Source organism: Arachis duranensis, chromosome 3 (assembly GCF_000817695.3).
Source record: "Arachis duranensis cultivar V14167 chromosome 3, aradu.V14167.gnm2.J7QH, whole genome shotgun sequence".
Lineage (NCBI taxonomy): Eukaryota > Viridiplantae > Streptophyta > Magnoliopsida > Fabales > Fabaceae > Arachis > Arachis duranensis.
Window position 1 is genome coordinate 113426547 of NC_029774.3, and position 18427 is coordinate 113444973.

Genomic DNA, 18427 nt, shown 5'->3' on the forward strand with positions numbered 1-18427 from the left:
CCCCCCAGTCAAATGTTGTTGCACCATTGAGCCATTCCCAGGCTATAGGTGTCCAATGGATTCGGAATTGTCAAGAATTCTAGAATCGAGATGCTTTCTATCAGCGGAATCCACAATGGGGACATCGAGGGCCTCCTCAAAATCAATATCCTTATCACCGTGGTCGAGCCAGAGGATATCCGAGGGATAAAGGAAGGAAGAATCTTAATAAAAACAAAAAGCCCAATCAGACAGAAGCAAGGGGGCAACGCCTTCAGTGCATTCTCGAATAGTCTTTCAAGAGGCCAATTTGGATGAGGAATACTTTGAGAAAAGAGATAATGAGATGGTTGGAACTATTTCAATTATTCCAACTGAGTATTTGGGTAAGTATGAAGGAGATCCCGAAGAAGACTATGATATGGAAGCTGAAGAAGCTTTTTCTTTCATCCGATATGAGGATGAACCAGGGTATTTTCTGAGGCCTACTGAAAAGCAGAAATCTCATCTCCGCCCACTCCATATTACTACTACTCTGAGTGGGATTAAAGTAAATAAAGTTTTGATTGATGGTGGCACGGCAATAAGTCTCCTACCAGAGAGGATGCTGATGAAGGTTGGAAAGCATCCTGATGACCTGGTTCCCACTAATATTGCTGTAACAGACTTTAGTGGTTCTTCGACTCCAGCAAAAGGTCTTGTTACTTTGAGGGTGAAGGTGGGATCATCCGAACAAAATACTATGTTCGTGGTGGTGCCATCGAAAGCAAGTTACAATGCTTTATTGGGTCGAGATTGGATTCACGGAGTTGAAGCTATACCATCTACTATGCATCAAAGTGTTCTCCTTTGGACTGAGGATGGAAAGCCTGAAATTGTTAAGGTAGATTTGAATCTTTATGTCGAGCAGCTGCATGTCGATTTCAGAGTATATAGCCCAAAACTGAAGCCTTTAAATGTTGACAAGGCATTGAATTCTTTTAATTGCGAAGGTTGTTACTTGTCTTCGGAAGGTTTAACAGTGAAGTTGCGCCATCCACATCTAGATGTGAGCCCAACTGGTTGGGACTGTTTATCTTAAAGGGTTGTTTAAGATATTGCTCAATGGACCAGGTTCAAGATGTTTCTGACTACTTGGTAACTTTAAATAATTATTTAAGTAATTTTTCTTCTGTAGAAAATAAAGGTGGTTCCTCTGATGAAGTGGAATTATTTAGGAATGCAAGTTCTTTTCTTAGTTGTAACAACTCGATGTGTTCAATCGAGTTTAGTCATGGTTTAAAATTTTCTTCATTATGTAATACAAGTAATATTGTTGGTCGAACTGCTGATTTAATAGTAGAAGTTCATTGTATTGAAAATAAAGTTGATATTAATCCAACAAATGATCGAGTTCATTTTATTTCTAATGAATATGTTGATTTCTCTTTTGATTGCATCGATGATCTAGAACCTTTGGGTTTCGAAAAATATTCAGTAAAAGATGAGGATCATTTAAAAGGGTTTGAATCTTAAGATCCCTTAGAAGAGATTAATTTGGGGACTCTTGATGATGTTCGAATCACTTATATTTGTAAAGATCTTGTTGATCTTTTTCAAACTGAGCTTTTCAATCTTTTACATGAATTTAAAGATTATTTTGTTTGGGATTATCATGAGATGCCTGGTCTTGATCGTTCTCTTATAGAGCATCGATTAGCATTGAAACCAAATGCTCGACCTGTGAAGCAAACCCCTCGTTGTTTTGCTCCAGAAATCAATCAAAAGATTAAGGAAGAAATAGAATGGTTGATTAAAGCAAAGTTTATTCAAACCTCACGTTACGTTGAATGGGTTTCGAATATTGTTCCTGTGATGAAGAAAAATGGAAAGTTACGGGTATGCATTGATTTTCGAGACTTGAATAATGCTACTCCGAAGGATGAGTATTTATGCCAATTGCAGATATGTTGATCGATTTTGCAGCGGAAAACAAAATTTTAAGTTTTATGGATGGTTGTTCAGGATATAACCAAATCTTTATTGTAGAAGATGATGTGTCCAAAACTGCCTTTCGTTGTCTCGGGGCATTAGGCACTTATGAATGGGTGGTTATGCCTTTTGGTTTGAAAAATACTGGTGCAACTTACCAGCGAGCAATGAATGCTATATTTCATGAGTATATTGGGAGATTTATGGAAGTGTATATCGATGACGTTATGGTCAAATCGATTTCGGTGAATCAACACATTGATCACTTAAGAAAAGCATTTGTCACTATGAGGAAGAAGGGATTCAAGATGAATCCTTTAAAATGTGCCTTTGGAGTATCGGCTGGAAATTTTCTAGGTTTTGTGGTTCATAAAAAAGGAAGTGCAATCGATAAAAGCAAAGCTGATGCAATATTAGCATTGTCTGCGCCCAAATTGAAAAAAAGAAGTACAATATTTCCTAGGAAAGGTGAATTATATTCAAAAGTTTATTTCGAATCTTTCTAATTGGACACGAGTGTTTGCACCTTTAGTGAAACTAAAGAAGGATTCACAGTTCGAATGGACAAATGAGCATCAAGAGGCATTTGATTCAATGAAGGCTTATTTGTCTAAGGCTCCAATTATGGCGAATGTTCGTCCACATGAGCCCTTAAAATTGTACATTGCAGCATCTACAAATACAATTGGGTGTATGTTAGCCCAAGATGATGAGAATGGGCATGAACGGGTTGTTTATTACCTTAGTCGAGTTCTAACTGATATCAAAACAAGGTATTCCCCGATAGAAAAATTGTGTTTGTCCTTATACTATGCTTGTATGAAATTAAAGTGCTATATAGTTGCTAAATCGGTAAAAGTTATAACACAAACTGATCTCATCAAATATATGTTGAGTTTTTTTTATAGTCGTTTAGGGAAATGGATGCTAGCTTTAATAGGATTCGATTTACAATATGTCCCAGCCAAAGCTATGAAAGGTCAGGTCATTGCAGATTTTCTAGTTGATAATTCGAATAATATGAATGACCAGGGGGCAAATATACTTGACATTAAAGTTGATTACTGGAAGTTATATTTGATGGATCAAAGTACAAAGATGATGCACGGTCAGGATTCTTATTATCTCGCCAGAAGGAATTCCATCAGAATTCCTGTTCGAGGTAAAATATCCTTGCTCGAATAATATGGCAGAATATGAAGCTTTAATTTTGGGTCTCAAAATATTGATCGATAAAGGGGCTTTGGAAGTCCAAATATTAGGGGACTCTCAGTTAGTCTTGAAATAATTATTGAAGGAGTTCAAATGTAATAATGAGAAGTTACAAAAATATTTGGCAACGGCTTGGGAATTGTTAACTTCTTTTCGAAAAGTTTCTTTGGTTCATATCCCAAGGATTCATAATGAGATCGCTAATGAATTAGCCTAAATTACTTTGAGATATAGAATCGGCCCAGAAAATTTAAGAAAGTTAGCTAGTATCCATCAAATTTTAGTGCCTGCAGATGAAAGAGAGGCTTTGTGTATAGGTGAATGGGAAGATAATGATTGGAGAAAGCTTATTGCTGAGTATTTAAAAATTCCAGTATCCCAGTTGATAGAAAGGTAAAAGAAAGGTAAAATTGCAAGTAATAAATTTCGTATTGATGGCTGATGAGTTGTATAAGAAAGGAATCGATAGAAGTCTGTCGAGATGTTTAGGCCAAGATGATAAAGACATTGCTTTGAGCGAGGTCCACAAAGGGATATGTGGTGCTCATCAAGGTAGGAAAAAGATGAAATGGGTATTATATCGCAACCATGTATACTGACCATCTATGATCAAAGATTGTATTGAATATACAAAGGCGTGTCAGGAGTGGCAGAAGCATGGTTCGATATAACAGATCCCAACATTTGAGTTGCATTTGATTATTAAGCCCTGGCCGTTTAGAGGATGGGCTTTGGATTTAATCGGATTGATTTACCTTCCTTCATCGAAACATCATAAATTTATTTTGGTAGCAATTAATTATTTCACAAAGTGGGTTGAAGTAGTTCCTTTAATAGAAGTCGGTCAAAATGAAATAATAGACTTTATTGAAAAACATATAATCCACCGATTTGGGATTCCTCAAACATTGAGCACTGATCAAGGGACTATGTTTATTGGTCAGCGCATCAAAAATTTTGTTGCTTCGAGCAATACCAATATGGTTACTTCAACCTCCTATTATGCACAGGTCAATGGGCAAGTTGAGGCAGCGAATAAAATCCTGATAAGTTTGATTAAAAAACAGATTAGGAACAGACCTTGAATGTGGCATGAAACGTTAAGTCAAGTACTATGGGCTTATCGAAATTCACCAAGAAGGTCAACAGGTACATTTCCTTATAAATTAGTTCATGGCCATGATGTTGTGTTACCATTAGAAATTAATTTGAATACTTTGAGAGTATTGAACAAAATGACTTGCCAGTCGATGATTACTGGAATGCAATGTTTGATGAGTTAAATGAATTAGACTCGGAGCGAATAAGGGCACTTGAAAATATGATTCGACAAAAAGAAAGTGTTGCTTGAAATTATAATCGTCGAATAAAGGAGAAGTATTTCAGTATAGATGAGTTAGTTTTAAAGGTTATTTTGCCAATGAAAAAGAAATCGAGAGTTCTTGGCAAATGGTCCCATACTTGGGAAGGCCCTTTCCAAGTGATAGGATTGTATTAAGGAAATGCATATCGAATCAAGGATATTGAATCAGGAAATATAATCGACTCGATTAATGGAAAATACTTAAAGCAATATCATTGTTTGTTGAATCAAAATTAAAATGCATAAGTCCGAAAGAAAGGAAAGCTATTACAAATACTGAAATCTAAGGTGAAGAGATGTAAAGTGCCATAAGTTTTGCCAAGTTTGAGCGTAGCTTTCCTCTTTCATTGTCCAGAACTGAAAGTGCCTCAACATGCTTGAATTTTTCATATTGGGCCTTATCAAGTTGTTTCTCACATTCTTCTTGTTTGGCCTCGATAGAAACGATCTCCTGGATAAGTTGGTGTTGTTCTTGCTAGGCAGTGGCTAGAGGTGTAGCTATATCAGCTCTTCTCTTTTGAACTTTGGCAAGTTTTTCATTAATTTAAACAAATTCTACTTCAAGTTTTCTCTCTTCCTTATCATAGTGAGATTGGACAGAAATAGCCTGAGAGATTCTCAGATCGAACTATACACGAGAAGCTTTGATTGGTTGAAGGGCTGCAGTATAGCTTTCTGCCTCAGCTCTGATTTTAGCCTCTTCATCTGTGACTTCTTGGAGGTTTCCCTGGGTAGTTACGCTCCTGTTGGCAATTTTTTTTTTGAATTGATGGACTATGGTACACTGTGGAGTAGGAGCCGGAAGTTCAAAAGGTAAATTCAAAAGATCAGACATAAGCTTGTTAAGGGTTGCATCATTAATCCATTTAGTGGGTGGATGGTCCAAGAGCTTGAGGAGTGATAGAAGTTGTTCTCAAGCATTAACATTTAGCTCGGATGGAGGACCAGATGTAGAAGGACCAAGGAGTATAGGGACAGAAATAGGCACTTAGCCTTCTTGAATAGCTTGATTTAGGATAAAGACCAGGTTGGCCAAGGTGGCACTTGTAGGTTCGGTAAAAACACCCAAATTTTCAGATCCTTGACTAAGGGGAGTTTGAAATTCAGCTTGTTGGGGAGGACTGGAGGTTCTTTGTGGAGAAGGAAAGGTTTCTATGGCTCTCGATGGAGAATTCGAATCAGAACCAATAGTCTCAGCAACTCGAGATGGAGAGTCAGAATCAGGGGCCACTTGAAATTTGGACGAAGGTGCAGCCTAGATGATTGGAGAGGTATGTTCAGTACTCAAAGTTCGCGTTGGTGAGTGTTGGGTATGTTCTGTTATTAAATCAACCACCTGTGTCCTAGTGGGAGGTGGAAACGCAATTTGGAGAGGCTGAACAGATCATGTAACCTTGATTGATGAGTGAGATGTGGATTGTCTTATGTCTTGTTGTTGTTGTTGAGGTGGCTGATCAAGGGCCAGTGGTGAGGTGATCGATTGAGCAGCGGTAATGGGCTGAAATGTGAGATGCAGTAAGTCAAGATTTATTTTGACTAAATCAAAAAATATGTGAAAATGATAAAAGGATTACCAGAATGGGTCTTCTTCTTCTTCGAACCAATTGAAGACCCGAATTTGAATCAACTGTATCCTCTGATTGTGAGGAAGCAGCAATGATGTTCCAAATAGATTGCTCACTTTCATCAGAGCTCTCACTCGACGGTTGCAATTGTAACTAAAAACAGATTGATATTAAAAGAGTTGCAAATGTATATGATTATTGAAGAATTTCGGTGAAAGAATAGTCATATAAATATCGTTACCTTCCTAGAGGTTTTCGAAGGTGTACGTCAACTTTTTCTTAATGGTTGGCGTGAAGAAGCTGTGGTTTCAGCTTTTCTTTTTTGAGTTCTCTTTGGAGAACCCTCAGCAGTAGGGACAGCTGGGACAACAGAGCATTTGATCTCTTCCAAGGTACGACTATACCTAGAATAGTAAGCAGTCCACTATTCGAAGCAAGATTTGATGATGTATGAACTTTAATCATAAACGAGGTAATTAAAACTCCCTTTTTGTTGTTGCTTTTTTAAGAGGCAGACATCAAGCTCTCTTTTTGAAGCCAAAGTGATATGGCAAAATGGCTTATTATTTCAAGGGAGTGGGGTTGGGATGGCTTGTGAGAAACCCAGCTACCTGGCTGTGAAATGAGGGGCGTACAAAGTCACTTTGAACCTTTCTTTTTTGTGTTGGGGTAGTCCTGTAGGAATTACTTGAACAGCCAGTAAATTCGCCCAACTTCTATTAGCAAGCTCATTTTCTTCAGCATCATTTAGAAAGAGTAAGCGCTCAAGCCATGCAGGACCACAATTTCGACGCAAAAAAGGGTGAAATTAAGGTTTTCATTGTAAAAATCTTTGCAGGAATGGAAGAGAGAAAAGACAGTCCAAAATCGGTCTTCATTCGATTGTGTTTCTGGGAAATCTGGCTTGAAATCAGCCAATCGGAAGCCTTCGATGTGCTATTTATCTATAGCACCACCTCCAAACTTTATCATATATTTTTCAAAAATGGCATTAAACCATAGTTGCAGGAGCCAGAGAGGGCCACCTGTACTGATTAAATAATTGTTTCGAAGGCATTTTACAAACTGACTAAGCTCTTCGAAAACGTGTCCTAGAAGAAGTTTGGCCAAATTGAGAGTGTTTCCCTCATGGAGCAAAGAAGCGAGGGAAAAGAAAAGCTTTGACATTTGGACACTTCGGGAGAAAAAAAACAATTGCATTTAGCCAGTAGAATAGAAAGACCACATGTTCGTCATCTGTAATGGCAGAGCCCTCTGTGCCCATGTGGTGAGCAATGAAGTCACTATAGGAGGTCATGGAGGCAATGTTGTATTGTTGCCGGAGTTGCATGTCGGAAGTGAAATCTGGAGGACTGATCGGGAGTCTTGTAATAGCAGCTACGTCTAAAAGCGACATACCAATCATTCCACAAGGGAGGTGAAAATTGTTGGTAGTCCTGTTCCAAAAGAAGGTTGCGGCTCCAATCATCCAAGTGAGCGTTGAAGGGGAGAAGTGGGAGAGTCTCAGAAGGTCCTGGATCCCAAGAGCCCCCCAGGCGGCGCTCTTTGTGGGAGCAAGGCCCTTATACCAAGCTGTGAAGTCAGTCCCTCGAGGGTTAATCTTTGGGTTATAAATATTAGAAAATTTTAGGAAATAAGGGTTGGAACTTTGCTTCAGAAATTACTCACGCACACTCACATCCTAGGGACTTTTTGAGTCTGCTTCGAGTCAATTTTCTGTAGGGTTCCTTCCATATGTCTTTACTTTCCATCTACATTTCATGCAAATTTTACCTTTCAAGCAAGTTTATCTTTCAAGCAAATTTATGTTTCAAGCAAAGCTTACTTAATTTTTATGTCCAAAGCCCTTTGATTTGATCGAAGGCATCTTACTGCTTTCTTTAAGTTTCAATGCAACTCTTTTCAATTCCAGTCGAATTTCCTTTTCGAATTCTTTGTTTTTCACTTTTTTTATTCTTTTACAAATTTTAATTTAATTTCTATTTGATATTTGTCTAATTCGAGACACTTTGATGCACTTATAGAAAACTGGTGCCTGCAAAAGAGGGGTAGGTTTCGCTCCCAAACCATTAGATATCGAACCACCATCGATTTGCTAAAAATCGACAAAACACTTTTATTATATATAATTCATAAAATATGTTTTTTTTAGTTATTTTCAATACTTAAATTCAAGACATCTTAGTTAAGTTATAAATAATTTATTATCTTAATTAATTTAATTTTATTATTTTATATATATTTAATAAAAAAATAGTATATGACTAGTAAAATTTATTATTTTTAGTCAATAATTAGTTATCAATATTTAAAAGTATGGCAAAGCACCGAAATAAAACATTTAGGCTTCAAATTTTTTGAAATACATTTTTTGAAAATTGGATACGGAAATGTGTTTTTTCATTAATCTATATAAACCCCGAGAGGGGTCCCACAGATTCAAAGTGAACGTAAACTACTACACCCCTCCAGCGGTTTACGTTGGAACACGAAATGGCCAGAAACCACGATAGGGGTCTTGCGGTTTCTATGTAAGTTTGAAACATGCATAAACCGCAACAGGGGTCCAGCGATTTATGCTTTAGTATAAATACGCGATAGTGGACTCGCAGATTATGTTTTAAATATGTATTTTACGTTCTTAAACTTTAAAATTATACGTTTTGTAGTTTAGGGTTTTAAATTTAAGATTTAAATTTTAAAATTATAAGTTTAGGTTTGATTATTTTAAATTAAAGATTTGTGTCTTATATATAAGTTTTATTAAATTTAATTTAAAATTATAAGTTTAGTATTTGTTTCTGGTTATAATCTATGGGTTAAACTTGTTAGTGATGAAATTTCATTTGGTTTGGTTATTTCTCTCATATGCTACAGTCAAGTAGGTGTATTTATAGTGTCTGAAGGCAACAGAACATGTCTCTGCATGACAGGATCATACCCTATCTGGAGAGGGCTGGTTTGCACCACCTGGCGAGGCTCAACACGAGATGGTTTTGGTTGGATGAGCCCCATAGTCAGCACATTCATTGAGAGGTGGTGTTTTGAGACGCATACCTTTCATATGCCATTCGGGAAGTGCACCATCACGCTGCAGGATGTTGCATACCATCTGGGACTGTCCGTGGATGGTTTACCTGTATCCAAGTGCCTTACAGATTTTGAGAAGCTGATGGATAAATGGCAAACCCGCTTGGGAGTGGTTTCAGGAACTATTTAATGAGCTCCCCCCGCTGAATAAGATAAAGTAGTTTACAGTCCACTTCACCTGATTCCATGAGAGATTCAGGGTGCTGCCGGCGAATGCCACTGAATAGGTTTAATAATAAACACATTATCTTATACTAAGTAAAATTAAATTTGTCCCATAATTTTTCAGCATATATAGAGCATTTACTAATCACTGAGCTGACACTCACTTAAGGATGCCAATACTATTCGAATCTACGGATACTTACTCCACTCTTACCTGTTCGGAACGAGTTTTTAGCGGGACGGATTCAATATATATAAAATAATTAGTAAATGATTAATAATATTGTATCATATTTAAATTTTTGCTTTAATTTATGTTATGTATGTGATGATGGTTATATAAATTTTGAAATTTAATTTTATTTATTGGATTTTAATAATTATAGGGGCGGGTAGGGGCGGGGCGGGTACCCGCAAGGGCGGGTTAGGGTTCAGCGTTTTACTACCCGCGGGTAGAAGCGGGGCGGGTTCTATGCGGGTTAGTGTACAGCAGGACGGGGTCGGGTAGAGCAAAAACCCGCCCCGTTGCCACCCCTACCATTGAGGACATCGAACGCATATATGCACGGAATTATATTATGATGCTGCTATCCACTCAGTTATTCGGTGACAAGAGTGGAAATCGGGTTTACATACGGTGATTGCCGTTTGTGGCGAGGTTTGACGAGATGGGCAGTTACAATTGGGGGTCGACAGCGTTGTCATAGCTATATTTATGTATGTGTCGGGTGGCTAACAGAAATGTGATGAACTTGGCAGCCCCCTTTAGCTACTGCAGTTTTGGATTTTCTAGCAGTTCCCTAATCTCAGGCCGCGGGAAAATGACCCTCTACATCACACCACTCCCTCTTGGTTGGTATATATAGGCAGTTTTGTGCAAGCATAAACCGCTGGACTCCTGTAGCGGTTTTTGGCCATTTGCAAAGTCAACGTAAACCGCGAGATCCCTGTAGTGGTTTACGTTCATTTAGAAATCGTGGGACCGCTGCCGCAGTTTTTATAGAATAGTGAGAAATCGCATTTTGGTATGTAATTTGCAAAAGTTGTATTTGGATAAATTTAATGTCCAAATAATTTATTTTAATCATTTATCCTTAAAAGTATAAACTAAAAATATGTTGTTAAATAATTAGATTAAAAAAATTGAATTAATGATAAAATATAAACAACAAATAATAAATTTTGTTGGTTTTGAATTTTTTTTATTTAATAAATAAAAGAGTAAGTCACGTATTGCTATTTATACACTAGCTACAGTAATGGTAGTAGACTAGTAGTTCGTTTCTTAATAATAAATTTAATATGTAAGGAGCTAATTTTTATTTAATTGAGGAAGAAAAGGGGAAAAGGTAGCAGAGAGAAGAAAACATAATAAGGAGTGGTGATTGGTTTTTCCTCCACACATTTGAGATATATACCCGTTAATTCAAGCAACGATGACCTTTTCTATATGTATAATTCATTATTTACGATATAGAAATGCTTCAAGTGTTTTTTTTTTAATATAATATTCTAGTGAAGAAATTAAGAAAATGATATGAAATATAGAACCTATAGAGAGGCAAGTTGAAAGTTAATTGGTAACTGAGGAAAGACGAGACCGGACCACGTGTTTTGACTAAGCGTAATAGCCTGAGTCAACGAACACACCGTGTTGATCCTTCAATCGGAAAAATAAAAACATAATAATCATAAACTCATTTCCTTTCTTAAGCACTCATTTTTAAAATCTCACACAAACCTCTCTAATTTCCACTTTCTATTAACATCCATTTCTTCTTTTTCCTCTAAGCTCCGCCGTCAACTCCCACCATGAACCTGCCGGAATTCTCCTCCGGCGAAACCTCATCGCCCTCTTCCAGGCGAGAGCTTCCGATCCAAGGTCCACGCCCACCGCCCCTCAGAGTCAGCAAGGAGTCCCACAAGATCAGCAAGCCGCCGCGTCCGCCTCAGCCTGCCGCCGCAAACCAACCACTGCCGCCGCCTCCTGACGCTGCCGCCCAGCACCGCGAACCGGTTATCATCTACTCCGTTTCTCCCAAAGTCCTCCATGTCACGGTCAGCGATTTCATGAACGTCGTACAGCGCCTCACCGGACCTAATTCCTCCTCTGCCGGCGAAGAACCGCTTCCCAGATCCGGCGACATATCGCCGGCAGCGAGGCTGGCGTCGATCGAGAAGACGAGCCCGTCGGAGAAGGAAAGAGTTCACGCCGGAGACGAGGACATGAGTTGGCTGTTGGAAGGCGTAGAAGTAGAGATGGGTCAATTCCCCAGTATATTATCGCCGGCACCGGGGACTTTGCCGCCGATATCTTCGGGGTTCTTTTCTCCGGCGAGTGACCCCCAAACGGGGTCGTTTTTTCACGAACTGAACCCGTTTTGGCCAGCGAACAACTTCGTGGCGAGTCCGTCGGGTTTACTTTCTGTGTTGTCTCCGCTGCCGTCGCCAGACCTATTCAGCATCTTCGACTGAATTTTCGATTTTAATTTTATTGGTAGATTATTATTATTATTATTATCATTATTAGTAATTAATGATTTTTTCTGGACTAAAGAAGGTTTTGGCTTTATGTGTTGATGATTGATTGGGGGAAGGTGGTGGAAAATTCCACATTTCACTGACTTTTGTGCAATAATTTTTGTGTATATTATTGACTACAAAAATGTGTAACTGTGTAAGAAAAAAAAACCGAACGAAGACTTTGTTTTTTGCAAATGCTTTGGTCCACTGTTTTCGGGTTTTCCAATTGCCTCAATTTATTTCTCCCAACCACTGAGCTTGAGCTGTCAACGTGGGTTAGGGTTATATTTTTTAATTATTCTGTTTACAGTTTTTATATTTTTAAATTAGGTTCCAACTTCCATGTTCCAAAACCTGGTGTTTTTTATTTTCTCCAGTAGGGCTTTGTTAAAAGTTTGACCTGAAGGGATGTCGTAGTATTGAAAGAATTGTACTATTTTATCTTTTTAAAAAAGGAATTTTTTTTTTAAATAAACATTTTTAATTTAAAAAAAAAACAAACGACTCGGTAAAACTATGGCCGTAGTTTTGGTCTGTGATTTTGGTCACTAATTCAACTAACTATTTATCAGAAACTCCCTACACAAAATTCAAGGAAATGTTGATAAGAAATGTCATTTTCCCTCTTAGCTGGTTGGTAAGTTTTAATGAACAATCTTAAAACACTGGCCTCTCCAAAACAAGGACAACTTTATAAGGTTGAATTCTATTATGCTAAACAAGGTAAGCGATTCTATAGTATTTTCTCTTTAATACTATAGTAGAAGTTACTCATGATACGGACGTGATAATTAAAGCATCAAGAACGTGTTCTACGCACCTGATGGCATATCATAAATGCTAATCACTGGAGCTAATCTATTTCATTGTGCTCAGTTACTCAGTACTCACCATCCAAATGGCTCATTCCAGATATTCCCATTCCCTAAGTTAAACAGACACTACTAAAAAAGTTTCTGATTCTAGGCTATTCCTAAAACTTTGGTCAATCTCGATTTTTCTGACCCACAAGAAGACATCTTACAGATGCTGAAAATAAATCCGTATAGTATGTCAAATTCCTTGCCTTTACTCTCTTCATTTTATTCGCTTTCTGTTGTAATTTATTTTATTAAGGGGAAAAAGGTCTTTCAGCTTGGGAAATTCTAGCCCAAATGCTAGGTAATTTATGGTGTTTTCAGCTTCAAATGAAAAAAGTGAAAGAGATAAACATTATCCCAGTTCCACTTTAGGTGGCTGCCAGATTCATGTTTGTTTTGGACATGAAATAAAAATGAATACAGGAATTTTGTGCTAATGGAACATGGTTCAGAACATAAAATATGATTTCTAAAACCGCGAAATTCAGCCAAGCCACGTAGTGGTAAACCAAGCTGTAACATACCTAGTCATATTTACAGATTTATAACCAGCAACCATAATAGTACATCAAAATATCTGTTGCAAAGTAATTAACCTCGCAATCCGCTATCCTCAGCTGGACACTTGTGTAGGAAAAGCACGAAAGAATCACTTGCTAACTGGACCTCAAATATTTTCACGTTCTCGGAATGGTAGAATTCCATGTTGGCCCAATCAGAGTGCCAACCCTCTCACCTTTGATGGCTTTCTCAATGTTACCTGGTTTGTTTAGATTGAATACAACAACTGCGCCACAAGAAGGGAATTGAGAGGATAAGCAAACAAATAATGTAATGTCAATATAGGATGAATTCCATTTAAAAGCATAGAAAGAGTAGTTCATGCTTGCATGGGGCTTACCAGGAATATTGTTTTCCTGGCACAGCGTTATGGCAGTCATGTCCATGACTGAGAGATCTTTGGAAGTAACCTCTTGATAAGTAAGTGTGTCAAGAAGGCGTGCTTGTGGGTTATGCCTTGGGTCATCATCATACACTCCATCGACATTTGTTGCTTTGAGTACAACCTCTGCATTAACTACATAGATGACAAAATAAAAGTAAGTGGACAGCGAAAAAGTTCCCTTCACATGCCAAAGCAACATCAAATTTAGAAATGTACACTATAGATTAGTGGGATGAATATTATTTTCTATCTTGAACAAGAAAATCTCACATCCTTTGTTATGATATACTGAAACTATATGAATAAATCCATTGACAAATAAAAATCTAGAACTACCCATCGTAAGCAGATTGTAAACCACAACGATAATAAATTTAACTTACTTTCTGCACATCTGAGTGCAGCAGCAGTGTCTGTGGTAAAGAATGGATTTCCAGTTCCAGCAGCAAAAATGACAACCCTTCCTTTTTCCAAATGCCTCACAGCCCTTCTACGTATATATGGTTCTGCAACCTCAGACATGCGAAATGCTGTCTGCACTCGAGTAGGAATGCCAATACTTTCCATTGTGGCTTGAAGAAATATAGCATTCATGACAGTTGCCAACATTCTGAAGGAGAATTTAGGCACAATTTAGTAGCTATCTCATAGTTATTATCCATTTTGAGAAACACATTGTAGAGGTCCATAAGAACATAACATATCAGAATTTCAAGTGAACAAGTATCACATTGGAACTGCGAAATTGACCCCATGGAATAAATTTATAACAACAGAGTTTTGACGAAACACCAAAGGCTTAATTAAGAGAGAGTAAGGTAACTACCCAATATAATCAGCAGATGACCGGTCTAGGCCACTGCATCCAGCCCAAGATGATCCACGGAAGATGTTACCCCCGCCAACTACTATTGCAACCTGAAATATCAGCCTAATCAGTAATCATCTAAAACTTAACTTTGTAACAAGTGAAAAGCTTAAACAGTTTCTACTTTCATTCTTTCAAGTAATACCCTTTACCTTGCAATGATATTATGAACTCTAACAAAATTGCCACTGACACCGAAATACCGGAATCCAGATCTTTGTGGTGCTACAATTTTCTGTATTTTGGGCTTCTATTGATTGTGGATTGTTTTGGTTTTGGTAAAACTGGTTGAATGGATAACCTAATAGTTCGATATTATGGATTTACGAACTACCATGTGTTATTATGGTGTAATGGATGATGGAACTAGGTTACTATATATTCATACTTTGGATGGGATCCCCATCAACGACATACTGTCTCAAAATACACAGCTTAGCGAAAATTCCGAATCTAATAGAATTGATTAGAACTCTTAGTCCATTCTCTTCTAATGTGGGACATTATCTCACACTTGAAGATCTAACATGTGGTACCCCCCTCAAGATTAACAAGGCGGCGATGCAACAAAAAAAAAACTACAACAATAAAGATAACAAGATTGTAGCATACAAAGAACAAATCAATAAACTATAGTCACCTCAATGCCAAGACGAGTCACAGCTGCTACCTCCCTTGCAATAGCCATAGTTATCTACAAAGAAAAATTAAGAAACAATGTTGAGGACAAGAAGGAACATATAAATGTTATATTTTTATCCATCTATTCATGATGCTTTTGAATAAGCATAAAGATGTGATTTTGGATTGGAGACCTTGGGGTCAATATTCTGGGAGTGATCTCCGGCAAGAGCTTCTCCACTGACTTTGAGCAATACCCTTTGCCACTTGATGGGTTGGTTGCTGGATTCATTCATTGACAGTGCAAACGGAGACATGGATGGAATTTCAGGCTTCCTGACAACAACAACAATAATATTTTTTTCACACTTATGTTAGCTCAGTTGTAGAAACATTTCTACAAACACCTTGCTGGCGACCATATTGAAGATTAAAAATTCAAAAAGGGGTGCAATTGGGATAACCTGAAATTGAAGGATTCAGGGGAAGAGCCCACTTCGGAATAAGAAGAGCGAATGGCATAGGAGGATGACTTAGAAAGAAGCTTGGAAATGGAATAAGAAGAAGGCTTGGAACAAGGAAAGAGGGACGCAGAGAAGGAAGAAGAAGAAGAGAAAGAAAGGAGAGGGGCGGAGATAACCATCAGAATTGATAATCGGAGTGGAAGCGAAGAGAATTGTGTGCAGCAAAACCCTCTTTTGGGGGAGACCTGAGGTTTTTCTCTCCGCTTGCAGCTAACGATAAGTTTGATTTTTTGCAAGGTTCTGAAAATCGAACCGATCATGAACCGCTTTAGTTATTAGTTTATTGGTCTAATTGGTTCAACCGTAGTTCAACCAAAATAACCATTTTATAATAAATAATAAATAAAATATAAATAAACATGCTAAAAGCCTAAAACATAATTATAGTCTAATATAAACTTTCAATTGTCATCCAAATTTAAAGCACTATATCAACCAAAGTTTTGTAATCTTATCAAAATACAAACTCAATTCAAATAACAAAAGAAAATATCCAAACAAATATTAATTGAATTAACTAAACCACCAACAAATATTCAGCCATCTACTCATCAAGGTTTTCAGCACAATTTTAACAAGGTTGTCAGCACAAAAATTAACAAAGATTAACAAGGATTAACAAGATCTTCCAACTAGCTATACACCATAATTTCAACAAAGTTTTCATAGCAATTTTAACAAAGATTAACAAGCTTTTCCAGAAATTAACAAGGACTGTCAAAAAGCTAATTATTCAATACGATTTCTGACCAAAAAAAACGAACTACAACAGAAAAATAGAAAGAAGCAAAAATTTGAATGGTTCAAAGCAATGAAGTCTCATCGTTGTTTGCTACATATGAAGTCTCATGTAAATAATGAAAATCTTCGAATGGTTTAAAGCAATGACCTATATTAAAATTTAACAGTATTGAAGTATCAATATATCTCTAAGGTAGTTATTTTCTTCAAAACGTAGAAAATGAGAATGCATAATCAAAAACAGCATTCAAGGATTGAATATGAAGAGATCATGATCACATTATTCTCAAGGTTTTCATTGCTTTTTAATCTTTACCCAAATTCCATCAAATTTAAAAAATATCAAATTACCAATTGATACAGAATAAATATTTATATTCAAAACAGGACTAAGCTATGGCATCTCATTTGGTTAAGGCAGTGCATTATAACTAGCAGTAGGAATGTATTTAGCATGAGATAGAGGAATTAAAGGTTGCGAGAACCGAACCGGTCAGCAAACCGGTCAAGTGACAGGTTCAATGGTTCAATGGTCCAACCGGAGTCAAACCGTAGTTGAACTGATTTAATTAAATGATAAGCACAAAATGTCCACCACCAAAAGAAACTACAATAACAAACAAGTTTTCAAATTTAATTAATATATGAAACTAGTCTAATTTGGTTTGTATAGTTCATAAAAGGTTTCAAGACACTATTGTTTTTCCAGAACACAAGATTTGAACCAATTCAACCAACCGAAACATTAACACACCTTTAATTTGTATTGTATCAAAATTCAGATAATTATTTACCAGAATTACCACACCTATTCAAATAATCAAAGAGATAAAAAAGAAAAACATACCAAGTTGAGAATGAGAGAGTCAGGGACACGAAAGAATAAGCCACACATGAGAATCATAAGCATAAGCCAAACAAGAACAATTGGCCTAACAATTCGTCTGCACTTGTCCTAATTAGTATCAAATCTCTCAGCAAAATCCAACACTTTCATATTGTTAAACGTCTTAAACCATCTTGTTTCACTTCAAACTCCATTATTACTGTTACTAATTTACCATTATTATTAACAACCAACAATAAACATCACAAATCTAATTATTAATTTTATTTTATCAGCAATCAAATGAACAATATCACAAAATCAGATTACAAATTTATTTGAGTTTAGTTTAACCTATAATTTAAAAAATAAAATAAATGAAATCATAAAAAAAGGGGGGAAAACAACAGTGGTAAAGATTAGAGTGAAGCAAGCAGAACCGTAGCAGAGAGGCGAGCAGAACGGCGACGTCCCTCGAAGAAGCAAGCAGCGACGTCACTCGCGGTGGAGAACGGCGAAGCGAGCAGAGACGAAGACGGAGTACCCCTTCGCCGGCGACGCCAACAGCTCCAAGCAGGCCTTCGTGTGACGTCGAGGAAGTGAGGATCGAGGAGAAGCAAGCAGCCTTCCACGGGCGACCCCGCCGGCGGCAACAAGACCCTCTACCGGAGGAGAAGAGTTCGGCGATGGGATGGTGGCTGGGTTCGTCAGGGCTTAGGATTGGGTTTGCGCAGTCAGAGACAGAGAGAAAAAGGGGCGGGGTCGGTAGTTTTTTCTGGTCAGGAAATTTGAGTAAACTACTAACCCGTGTCTGTACATTTTTCATAATAACAACGCAATCCTTACTATAAAAATGATCACTTCAGTCCTGTCTTTTACCTTTGTGGTCCAATGCGGTTTTTGTGGGTGTGAAAATACTACGCGTCAGGTTTAAAAATAAATAGGGCTTAATTATTTCTAAATTTAAATTAATTAAAAATTTATTTATTTTTATTCTGTAAATGATATTTTAAAAAAAAATTATTATATTAATATTTTTTTAATAAATTATTAAATATATGATATAATAAATACAAATTAATTAATAAATTATTTAAATTTAAAAATATTATTTATTATGAAACTAAATAAATCATTTTCAAATATCATTTTTAAATATATAAATAATAAATA

General features: G+C 37.0%; 2 protein-coding genes across 2 annotated transcripts; one reads left to right on the forward strand and one right to left on the reverse strand.

Moving 5' to 3' along the window:
* The first annotated feature begins 11048 nt into the window (after window positions 1–11048).
* Window positions 11049–12063, forward strand: LOC107480272 (protein MKS1). The gene has a single exon (XM_016100412.3). The coding sequence runs from the start codon at window positions 11158–11160 to the stop codon at window positions 11818–11820; it is 663 nt and encodes a 220-aa protein (XP_015955898.1). The 5' UTR covers window positions 11049–11157; the 3' UTR covers window positions 11821–12063.
* A 987-nt stretch (window positions 12064–13050) lies between these two features.
* LOC107480273 (uridylate kinase PUMPKIN, chloroplastic) lies at window positions 13051–18088 on the reverse strand. The gene is made up of 8 exons (XM_016100413.3): window positions 17695–18088; window positions 15628–15927; window positions 15358–15499; window positions 15183–15236; window positions 14501–14592; window positions 14058–14284; window positions 13630–13806; window positions 13051–13515 (listed from the first exon to the last, which is right to left on the reverse strand). The coding sequence occupies exons 1-8, from the start codon at window positions 18078–18080 to the stop codon at window positions 13406–13408; spliced, it is 1488 nt and encodes a 495-aa protein (XP_015955899.1). The 5' UTR covers window positions 18081–18088; the 3' UTR covers window positions 13051–13405.
* Window positions 18089–18427: the final 339 nt, after the last annotated feature.